Source organism: Oreochromis niloticus, linkage group LG10 (assembly GCF_001858045.2).
Source record: "Oreochromis niloticus isolate F11D_XX linkage group LG10, O_niloticus_UMD_NMBU, whole genome shotgun sequence".
NCBI classification, from domain to species: domain Eukaryota; kingdom Metazoa; phylum Chordata; class Actinopteri; order Cichliformes; family Cichlidae; genus Oreochromis; species Oreochromis niloticus.
Genome location: NC_031975.2, coordinates 5281897 through 5294614, shown reverse-complemented (window position 1 = coordinate 5294614; position 12718 = coordinate 5281897). Strand labels below are relative to the sequence as shown.

Here is a 12718-nt window from a genome sequence, read left to right as displayed (position 1 = left end):
GATAGTGTTAGCAGATCATTAATGATTTGTATTACCAGCAGTTCTTTACTTTAATTAAAACATTTTCAAGACAAATTAGGTTAGAGATGCAGGGGAAAAAAGTGAAAAGAAGATAAACAATGTCATTAATTTATAATACTAGTACATATCAATGTACGCTATTGTTCAGCCTATTCCTGCTATTGGCTGGGTGACATGATGATATGATAATATGTGATACAGATAACCTTACGAGGCTTAAGCTGTCTGCCTTTTGTGGTTGCTTGACTTGTAGTCTTATAGTAGTAGTTGGCAGACAACGAAACAAATCGGGCACACAATTTTGTATGTTATATTAAAGTAAAATTTATTTGTCCAAGTGACAAACTTTTAAAGAATCAGCCTCATACAAACTATCTTTTGTACAAGACTGTAAACAATAGTTGCTGTAAATATGGATATTTTAAAATAGAAATCTGTAGGGATTGATTTTTGGAGCCAATTTGAAGCGGCATTAGAAGAACTGCAGGTTGCTGCTTGACGTTATCAGGAAACACTGTGTGGCAGGCACAACAGGAAAAATGGGTACCTAGGCAGATGCTGAGAACACAGAGACGAGACAAAGACATGAACTGGACCGATAAACAAACAAGACAACCGAAACTAGAAATATGGATAAACTCAAGATCGTAAGAAATCTGAACAAGGAAACATAAGATACAGAGAGAACATAAAGACAAAACAAGATTAAAAAAACATAAATTCAAAACACTGGGTCAACAGACCACGTACCCTAACAGATGTGAATGTGACTGGTTGTCTGTCTCATATGGGAGAGCCTCTTGATGCCCATTATAAACTGGGATTAAGATAGGTTAAATGCGAAAAAAAAAATACATGTGTTGAAAACCGTGTTAAACACAACCTTTATCTTTCTTTGGCCTAATGCATGTAAATGTACTTATATTAACTTAGTACTTTTATAGTTTGAGCCCTCTAAGTACATAATACTACCCACTCACGCATGCATTCATAAAATTCTTGGCTGTAAATTACTTTAATTGCTTTAGGGGAAGCTACAGTGGAAGCGTGTCTATCATGCTGTTTTTGAGGATTCTTTAGAAAAGTTTAGTCATATGTCTGCACTAAAATCTGGTTAAGGAAGTTTACTTTCTGTGGCCATTATTGATTAAACCCATACTTTAAAATTAGTGCATCATTATTAAATCAATGCTACAAGGGTTTTTATTGTATGTTTTCTGTGTACATTGCATACGAAATGTGCATTTTATTTGATTATACACTGTGCCATATATGTGCCAACACTGAAAAACATGCCCCCCATGCTTTTTTATTGCTTTTTTCCTCTATAGTGCCATAAATGCCCCACGGATGCCATTGACCCTACTGCTGCCACTGAAGTGGAAGTGACTGATGGTGCAACAAAAACTGTCACAGCGTAAATGGAGCTGATTCATTCAGTTGCAAAGCAGTGAGCTCCTGTTACACTGCCACCATTCTAAACAGTTAAAATGTTGAATTTCCAGCTCTAGAGTGCAGAACTGAGGCTACTGAAAGTTAAAACTCCCAACTCACATGATGGACAATTGGCAGCCCAAAGCAGTTTGCACATTTTCTTTTTTTAACCATTAAGTCACTTACTTCAAATGGCTCTGGCTTTTGTACATTCTCAGCAGCATTGAAATACCTATTATGAAAATACAGCAGATGTGTCATTCCGTGGAAACAGTCAAACATCAGTCATCAGCTCCTGTATCAAAGCAGCATTCTTTGACAGTGGAAAGCATTCGGTTGTAATTGCAACCGACCACAGCGATCCAGTTTCGGCTCATTATTTTAATCAGTTTTGAATGTCACAAAGTATGTGTGGGTAGATCAACAAAAGAAACCTGACGCTGCTCAGGTAGTGCATTTGCATATTGAAAATAAGTCTTGTTTTAAGCTTACATAATTTCTGAGAACATAATTGCTATTCCAATTTCAGCGTGTCGCATCATAATATTACTGCACAATTACATGATGAAATTGACATTAGAAATTGTGTTTCTAGTTTCTTTTCTATGTTTCTATATTGTGACTGATTGTCTGTCTCTGTATGGGAGACCTCTCTACTACTTTTTAAAAGTAATACAGTGATTCTTAAAAAAGAAATTAATAACAACACATATTGTGTCTATTGCTTACTATTATTAGTGTATAATCTAAAAATAATCCTATTAAATTCAGCTACACAATCCTCTCTCTCTACACTGTGTCATACCAGAAGTTCAGCTTTTATAAGCATCTGCACATTTTTGAATCATAAATGTAGCATGCAATAGAGTATGTGTTTTTAGTTCAAGGAAACAGGGAAAAAATAAATAAATAAATAAATACAAATTTGTCATTTAAAAAAATAAGTCTATACGTAGTGGGGAGGGGTTGATCATATAAAGTATGTTTTTGTGATTTCCATGAGTACCTCGCTCATGGAAATCACTGAATCTTAAAAATAACTTAGCAAAAAACCCTACTTTCAGTGTTGTTTTTGTTCCTTCACAGGTGTGCACTGGGGGATGTTGTCACACACACAGCATGGCTTAATCGGTCAAGTATACTGTATGCTGGAGAAGACAAGTGGTCAATTGATCCCAGAGTGAGTTTGGTGACTCTTAATCAAGAGGAGTTCACCATCAAGATTGAAAATGTGGACATGACAGATGAGGGACAGTATGTGTGTGCAATCCAGACAAGCAGTCGACCAAGAACCACCTCAGTTCACATCCTCGTCCAAGGTAATGATGCCAAGATAAAGACAGCTACAGCTGCTGATATGATACTAAATTCAGCATGAGCCCTATGTGAAATTCTAGTAAACTATTATTTTTTCCGAATGTGCTACAAGCAATGAGTCTCTGGTAATCATAAAGAAATAATTTCCTGAACTTATACAGACACCATAACTTGTGGCTGCTGCAAATTAGTCTATTTGTTCGTGACTATTGCAATTTCAAGCCATTCTTCCTTGAATGGGACTTCAAGCTAAGATATTTTTAGACCCTCTTGCACGTATCCATTTTTTTTGTTTTCTTCTTGTTTTGCTAGTATACTATCTATGACTGCTATCTAAAGCACCAGCATAGCAGAGCAGAAGTGAGAAAAAAACATATGGAGTCAAAACAGACCTTCAGTGCCTCTCTTAAATCTCATTTTCTCATTCATTGCTCCACTGGAGCAATGAGATGCCAAATGCCTTGCTCAAGGAATGAGAGGGGAGTGTGTTTCTCATCCGCTATATTAGATAAGGTTAATGGGGAATACCAGGTGTTAAGATGCTTAGGTTATAATGATGTGTGGAGTTGTGATAGTCTCCTAATGGAATTCAGAACACATTGAGGTGCATTGGACTGTATACACACAGTGCAATGGGGCAGTTTAGAGCTATTTGATATGCAGATATGCAGCATATATATATATATAGTGTGTGAATGTGTGTGTGAATGGGTGAATGACTGGATATGTAAAGCGCTTTGGGGTCCTTAGGGACTAGAAAGCGCTATATAAATACAGGCCATTTACCATTTACCATTTACCATATATGTGTGTGTGTGTATATATATATATATATATATATATATATATATATATATACAGGGAGTGCAGAATTATTAGGCAAGTTGTATTTTTGAGGAATAATTTTATTATTGAACAACAACCATGTTCTCAATGAACCCAAAAAACTCATTAATATCAAAGCTGAATGTTTTTGGAAGTAGTTTTTAGTTTGCTTTTAGTTTGAGCTATTTTAGGGGGATATCTGTGTGTGCAGGTGACTATTACTGTGCATAATTATTAGGCAACTTAACAAAAAACAAATATATACCCATTTCAATTATTTATTTTTACCAGTGAAACCAATATAACATCTCCACATTCACAAATATACATTTCTGACATTCAAAAACAAAACAAAAACAAATCAGCGACCAATATAGCCACCTTTCTTTGCAAGGACACTCAAAAGCCTGCCATCCATGGATTCTGTCAGTGTTTTGATCTGTTCACCATCAACATTGCGTGCAGCAGCAACCACAGCCTCCCAGACACTGTTCAGAGAGGTGTACTGTTTTCCCTCCTTGTAAATCTCACATTTGATGATGGACCACAGGTTCTCAATGGGGTTCAGATCAGGTGAACAAGGAGGCCATGTCATTAGTTTTTCTTCTTTTATACCCTTTCTTGCCAGCCACGCTGTGGAGTACTTGGACGCATGTGATGAGCATTGTCCTGCATGAAAATCATGTTTTTCTTGAAGGATGCAGACTTCTTCCTGTACCGCTGCTTGAAGAAGGTGTCTTCCAGAAACTGACAGTAGGACTGGGAGTTGAGCTTGACTCCATCCTCAACCCGAAAAGACCCCACAAGCTCATCTTTGATGATACCAGCCGAAACCAGTACTCCACCTCCACCTTGCTGGCGTCTGAGTCGGACTGGAGCTCTCTGCCCTTTACCAATCCAGCCACGGGCCCATCCATCTGGCCCATCAAGACTCACTCTCATTTCATCAGTCCATAAAACCTTAGAAAAATCAGTCTTGAGATATTTCTTGGCCCAGTCTTGACGTTTCAGCTTGTGTGTCTTGTTCAGTGGTGGTCGTTTTTCAGCCTTTCTTACCTTGGCCATGTCTCTGAGTATTGCACACCTTGTGCTTTTGGGCCCTCCAGTGATGTTGCAGCTCTGAAATATGGCCAAACTGGTGGCAAGTGGCATCTTGGCAGCTGCACGCTTGACTTTTCTCAGTTCATGGGCAGTTATTTTGCGCCTTGGTTTTTCCACACGCTTCTTGCGACCCTGTTGACTATTTTGAATGAAACGCTTGATTGTTCGATGATCACGCTTCAGAAGCTTTGCAATTTTAAGACTGCTGCATCCCTCTGCAAGATATCTCACTATTTTTGACTTTTCTGAGCCTGTCAAGTCCTTCTTTTGACCCATTTTGCCAAAGGAAAGGAAGTTGCCTAATAATTATGCACACCTGATATAGGGTGTTGATGTCATTAGACCACACCCCTAACCCTTCTTGGTGCATATTCAATCATCTGGGCGTAGTGTTCATTGCTCATCCAGGTCACTTCTTCATTCTCAGCTGAGTGCAGGTTTTCCCAATCTCATAAACACTACATTTGCATAATGACCAAAACTAGCACTACTGGCTAACAATAGGTCGTGAAGTCAACATCATGATTATTAATACACGCATTGTCATGACCATTGGCAAATAGCCACTGAGTACCATTCATCAAGAGTTGGTGAATGACTGCAATCACAGCATTGATAAAAGATGTACCCTTTATCAACAGATAAAGGGAAGACAATAGATAAACAGAAGACAGAACGATGTCACAAAAGATCAGAGCATTTTGGTCTCATGTAACTTATCTCTACTGCAAGGCAGTCCACAAATCTGGATACATATCATCCTTAGATACACAGGCTGAAGAATCAAATTTATCTCTTAACGTTAGACCACAAACAAAAAATTGGCCCAATAAGAAGCAGAGGATCTGGAGCAGAGGATGCCTCAGGAGAGCAGGTGACACAGGAAGTTCAACATATATAAACTGAATAATCATTACCTTCCATTCTTACATGATTACTTAAACAGTATTTGAATAATCTGCATATTTTATACAACTTTCCCCTAAACAACATCTCTATCATGTCCAGTGAGAAAGCAAGAATATCAGTAAAAACAAAGTGAGGCAATGAATAATGACATAATAATTATATCTCAAGTCCACTGTAATTTCGTTCATTTTTTTTGGCCTTTTTGGACAGGGAAAGTGAAGACAGGAAAACAGGAAGAGAAAGACATGCAGCAAAGGGCCGCGGGTCAGGCCTGAACCTGGGCCTACTGCTCTCCAACCATACAGCATATGGTCGCCTGCTCACCCACTGAACTAATCTGACACCCTTAATAATCGTAATTAATAACTATGTGTGTTGTTTCTTACTAATGCACAGTCAATGTAGCAAGCAGGTCAGGTCAAAGGGGCAAGAGTGACATGATACATATGCTTGGAAGCTTTGGGTATCTTGTCCAAGAGCACTTGGACTTGTGGGAATGTACAATTTACTACAGAGGTCAAAACAATAAAAAAAAACAAGAGCATCTCAATTCTAACAATTATAACTGTCTCTCCTTCTTTTCTCTTTATGAATATTATATCATCGGAAGCACTTCCTATTACAGTGCTGTACACTGATAATTTTCATTTCCATCAAATGACGTGGCATCCTTATGTTCCTAACACATAGTCCATATCAGTATAGATGAACATGATTATTTTGATGTGATCTGATCTTTTCTGAGTGTTCCCTGAATTTCTTTGTGCAGTGCACATACAGGTTTAAATATATACATACATCCTCACTATTATTTGGTTAAATGTCCCTAAGCAAAGATTTTTGGTAGCCAAGAAGCTTCTGGCATAATGGCAGTTAATTGTTAAAGTTCATATAAATTGGTTGTTTTCTATCATGGACCCATCTTTTCCTCGTAGACCACAAATTTCACTGGGGCTGAAGTTGGCTTTGTGAAGGTCATTTCAGAAGGATAACCTTCTTTATCCTTCCCAAAACCAGTTTTGATGTGTGTTGAGGATCATTGTAATGTTTGAATACCCAGTTGCGTCTAAGTTTCAACCATCTAGGTGTTGATTTGAGGTAAAATTTGAAAGAAGTCCTCCTTCATTGGTCTTGTCCATGTGGGCAGGTGGAAAATTCAGTTGAGCTTGAAGGTGCTGATTTTGTCAGCGCCAATTATTAAGATTTACCTGAATATGAGTTTAAATTTGACACTTTTTCAATTAGAAAAAAATCCAAAATAAATTTAAAATGAACCCAGTTTCAATACAGATACAGTCATTAGATTCTGGTAAAAGAACAGTTCAAAGAAACAAATAAAAACCAAAAATTCGATTCAATTTTCAAATGGTCAACAGTATTGGACACTGGACTAAGGTCTGTGCAGTCCACTGTTAGAGCTCAAAAGAAGATCATTTATAACCTTCACTAATGCTGTTTCTGTACTGTGTTGAGCTCTGAAACCTGACTGAAACTTCAAATAAGCCATTCCTCTGCAGATGGAAGCTGATTTACAGCTACTCTTTCAAGAATTTTTGAGATAAAGGGAAGGTTTGAGACTGGCCTAAAATTAACCGAGACAGCTCAGTCAAGTGATGGCTTTTTACGTAACAATTTATCTACTGCCAGTTTGAAGGCCTGTGGTAAATAGCAGATTAATAGAGATATCATCATATTTAAAATTAAAAAAATTAATTAATGGTAGGACTTCTTTGAGCAGTCTTGTACACTGTAAAATATAACTTGTTGTTTCAACTTAAAAATATGAGGTAAAGGGCTGCCTTAAAATTTTAAGTTAAGTCAAGAAATAGAGTTTGTTCTTATAACACAACCAATTGTTATCTTAATGAAAAATTACATGTTGTCTAAACTTTCGTCTTAGTTTAGTTGACTGAGATTTGTTAGTCAGTTCAACTCCTTTAATTGTCATCTTTACTTGGGAAAACCCTTTCAGCTAAATTAAAATAATCTATTGTTTAAACTCTTGTCCTAGTTCAGTTGACTTGGGTTTTTTAGTTAATTCAAATACTTTAGTAGTTCTTTTAACTTAGGAATCTATTTTAGCTTAACTAACATAATTTGTTAGCTAAGTTGATTTAAGTGTATTAATTAACTGAGCTCCTTAAGGTAGCTGAGTGAACTTGTAAATCAGTTTCATTTTAATTATCAGAGTTGATTGACTGGATGTAAAGAAAAATGTGTATTAAACATCTTAAGTTTTGTTTTGTTTTTTAAGCTTTCTAACATCCATTTCAGCAAAACTACCTGTTAGGTTTATCTTAGATCTCAGGTTTAAATATCTACATTCCTTTAAATAAATTTTCTGTTGTTTACAGAAAAAAAAATAAAACCCCACAGATTCCATTAAAGTCTATCTGATCATTTCATACAAGTATAGTACATAAGTTTGTTTTAAGAACATGACAAGACAATTACTCATGAGCGCCCAACATTCACCATTTATTGTGCCATCTTAGTCATCTGAGAAACAGAAAAATCAGTGACGTAGCTCATCTTTCTCACAATCCATCAAAACTCAAAGGCTGCTCCCTGTGAAACAATAAATTTGAACTTGGTCTTGAGCCCAGTTTGGGTGAAGATTAAATTCTGACCAATACTCTAGGAGCAGTAGTGATTCTTGTGAAGTAACAACATAAAGTCTGCATTAATGTAATGTATCAACGGGACACTTGATATTTTAGAAAAGTTATTCTTTACATTTGCAAAATTTTTAAACTTCATTGTGCTCAGTCACACCTGTTAGCATAAAACTTGAAATATTAAAATAGTACAAAACCTTTGATAAGTGACAGTAAAGATCAGTTTATAACAACTAAGACATCAAACTCTTGTATTTGTCTTCGTTTACAATTGCAACAAATTCCACAGAACCAATATCTCTGAAAATGAGTGCATGCTTCTGAAACATTTGATAAGATGGATATTTCAGAAACATCAGTTTGAGTCTGCTCAATTGCAAAACAAAGGAAAAACTACTGACTTGCATGAGATAAGCATCTGCAGAGTCCACCATTATATTGTTGTTCACATAAGTTTCTTAAACCATGAACAAATGAGTAATTGTCTAATCTGGAATGTAAAGTGTAGTCATTTAGTGACATACAAAAGTGAGAATGAGAACTTGCAAGAATAAAAAAACAAACAGTAAAATAAAAACTGTCCTTAACACTAAGGCAATTGTATGCTGTGAGCATACAATTACAGTTCTGCATGGCTTTCTGCAAGAGTCTGTTTCTTAGACCATGCACTAGTGAGATGCACTGCCTTCCACCAATGTTCATTAGGATGTTCTGAATGGCTTCAAAGATGTCCTTAAGTTCCTTTGGATAGTGTATGTTGAGGGCAAAAAGAAGGCCCATCAGCATGGAAATGGCACTTGAGACATCCCTCAGATTAGACAGGATTACTGCCGCCTCAAGGACAACCAACACATCGATGATGTCTTCTTCTTTCACCATCGCAATGCCAACTTTCATCCTCTTAGAAAACGTGTCTTCAATACCTGTCGGCTATAAAAGGGTTCAAAGACAAAAAAAAAAAAAAAAAATTACACAATTACAATTACACAATATCCCTTGTGCTTAACAATTCATGTCTTTCCAAAGAAGAGCCATACTGATGCTTTGGATGATGGTGATTGGCTTTGGGTAACACTTATTAGTTGTTAAAGTTTTTTCAGAATGAGATATGCACCCCCATGTTACAAATCCATTTCTTGCTTTAAACAAAGACCATGTTCATAAATAACTGAGCATGTCTTCAATTGCAGAATTCAAACAAAATTTTCAATTTAAATGGTAAATGGCCTGTATTTGTATAGCGCTTTACTAGTCCCCTAAGGACTCCAAAGCGCTTTACACATTCAGTCATTCACACACATGGGTGGATGACTGAATCGTGACTCAAGAGTTGACAGTTCGTCTTATAATCGGAATGTTGCCGGTTCGAGCCCCGGCTCCGACAGTTTCAGTCGTTGTGTCCTTGGGCAAGACACTTCACCTGTTGCCTACTGGTGGTGGTCAGAGGGCCCGGTAGTGCCAGTGTCCGGCAGCCTCGCCTCTGTCAGTGCGCCCCAGGGCGGCTGTGGCTACAATGTAGCTTGCCATCACCAGTGTGTGAATTTAAATCTACTTATGCTAAATATTGGCTGTGCTCTAAACCAAATCTGGCTGAGAATACATGAAATGTGCAAACTGCAGCTACACTACAGGATCAGATTATGGCTCCATAGACAATGCTTCTTTAATCAGTTTATTGATTAAAGTTTATTTTTCCCCCTATATTAACAGCATGAAAAAAGAGCATATAGACATGGCTGAACAGGCTGCATAATTGGCACTGAATATCAACATCCACCTTTACCCAGCTGCCCAATGACTCTCGGCCAGTAACCTTTAATTGCTTACCCAGTCTACACAGTCTCTTTTCCAGGGTCCAAGACATTTCACCAAAGTATTGCCCCCCACAGCTGTAGCAGCCACTGCAGCCCCTTAAATATCCTAATATCTCTGCCATTACAATATACAATGTGAGAAATCAAACGTAAAGCTGAAGTGAACAGTACAGCAGCGAAATGTCAAAGACCCTGGTGAAGACATGAATAAACACAAGACACTAATAATATCAATGCTAGCTTGCCAGTTAGTTACTCTGAAACCTAGACCAAATCCAGTGTCAAAGATCTTGTAATAATACATTTGGTGAGAAAAAAGTACACATGTTATCATGTGGCATCTATTGTTTCATAGATGCCATATGTTTCATTTAAAATCCACTGTGGTGCTGTCATTATTAAATTTACTAAAAGAAACAATGCTAACCTTCACAGTCTTGAAAGTGTGTGAGGGATCTTCCTTTAGAAAAGGAAGGTGAGGTCCTCTGTCCTCTTCCTTTGTGTAGGGCTCTGGTCAAAGAAGTCAAAAACAAAACCAAAACATTTTTTAAACAGTGTTTATAAAGCATGTAGACAGCTCCAAATTCACAGCTTTTTGATACATAATTCCATCAATATATGATTATCATTGGAGATTTTGAATCAGGCTTATCAGGACATTCAAGTAGAATATGATATCCAACCTACCACCAATATACACAGATTCTGTAAAAGTTACCACACTAAATGTCCGGTTGTGAAATATGATGACAGACTTTACTTATCAGCTTTCTTTCAATGAGTTCATCAGTTGAACTGGATAACCTAAAACTTAAACAAAGGATTAGATTTCGCAGTTGAACACTTACATCATCACCGAAGCATCTTATGAGCCTAGTTAGCCCTCCTATGCCGCTCTTGATTTTCTACAGCTCCACGAACCTCTCCATAATGGTCAAGCACAGCAAAAAGGAACCCTTTCAGGTCAACAGATGTAAGACGGGCAAATTCTGCTTCAACCTGAGCAATAGAAGAAGAGGGGTGGAGAGTACAGGCAGAATAAAAAAAAGATTCTTTGAGACCCAAATTTAAGCAAACAGTCATCTGAGGCCCATTAGAGAAAACACAAACACACAAAAGCAAACAAACAAAAAGATGCACTTTACCTGCCGTTCAGCAAACAAGGAAGTTCAGAGAACAATAAGCTCTGTCTTGAAATCTTTTAAAGTAGAATGATTGTGAAAATGACTTATGTGATGTAAAACTTTAGTAAACGTGCGATTAAAAGAACACTGAGTAAAAGGACAAGTAACAATTTCCTTATTCCTCAGATGTTTACCTTGTGAGCAATACTGTTTTAGTCCAACTGTCTCATTAAAGTTACACAACAGGCTTTTTACATTAAAGCCAGCAAGTCCATTACATACTCCCTTTTTAGATCTGAAATACTGTGCACATTCTGTGTATATGTAGTGGACAGCAATTTACCCCCAAAAAGTGCAAAGTTTGCAAGTCCACCTCATTTAAATGACAAAGACAGATGTGATCATCTAGACCTGTGAAAATAAATTAATGACAAACTTGCAGTTATGGATGTTATTACAACCACAAGAACCTAAACAGTCTGCTCCATTGCTTTTGTTAATGAATCATTTGTTGGTAGCACGTCTGAATATTTAGTTTATGCCACCTGCATGTGATCATCAATAGTGCCATATTACTTCTTAAGAAGTACCCTGACACTACAATCTTTATATCATTTGTTCTACAGAGCTATTAAGTTACAATATAATCTGTGGTGTTTCCAGTATGACAAAATGCACAAATTGTAACTTACCATTTGACTCCACTGACAAAAATAAATCCCCAGCATCAAGTTTGGCTTCACAGACCTAAAATAAGTAAAATAAAAATATATGTTATAATTATATTGTTTTTGCCATTTATTCATGTTTGCTAATTTTCTGACATATAAACAATATTAGTTTTGTTACAATACAGGGAATGCAGTTTAATTAAAAGGTAAATTATGCAAAAAAACAAAAACAAAAAACTTCTGCAGTATACCATGCCAAAAATCAGTGTCTCTGATGCCAATTATTTTATCACTACAGCTCTTTTAGTATGGAAACTCACACAATCTAGTCATACTAGTCACAAGAGTTCAAAAATAAGTTAAAATAGTGAGCTGTTGTTAAGCATCAAGCATTTCAGGGTAACAAATAACTGCACAATAGAATTAAAGCAAAAAATAAACACACTGGAGGACTATCTGATAAAAACTAATATAATGCTGGTTTGTAGACCATATTTTGTCTCAATCCTCAGTGCACTCTTGCAGCTTAGCATGCAGCAGTTAATAACAACTTAAGTGATTACATAGGGGTAAACAGATGACAACAAGCATCGGAGTCCTGCCAAAAAGTTCTTTTTGAACCCAGCCAGTTATTGGAAATATTCCCAAAATGAACTTCCACCAAAATACAACAGCCTGTGAACTTGAAAGAAATTTACAAGTACAAAGACAATATGAAATAAGCTTTATTAATTAGCTGAGTTAGCTTGCTAATATCGCAACAGTGGTTGAGTGCACAACCTTAAAGCTAGCGGCACAATACTTGTGATTTGGTCAGTGCCACATTAAACCCATAAAAAAGGCCATGTGTCAGTTTATTAGGTCAAGTTTGGTCATGACACACA

General features: G+C 36.8%; 1 protein-coding gene across 3 annotated transcripts in view; it reads left to right on the top strand.

The window, feature by feature from the left end:
* The window catches only part of ntm (neurotrimin), a 443520-nt gene that overhangs the window by 393172 nt on the left and 37630 nt on the right, over window positions 1-12718 (top strand). For all 3 annotated transcript variants that reach the window (XM_019363978.2, XM_025910860.1, XM_005454557.4), the window contains one exon: window positions 2542-2774. In XM_019363978.2, the coding sequence (XP_019219523.2) occupies window positions 2542-2774 (233 nt within the window). The remainder of the gene's footprint in view (window positions 1-2541; window positions 2775-12718) is intronic.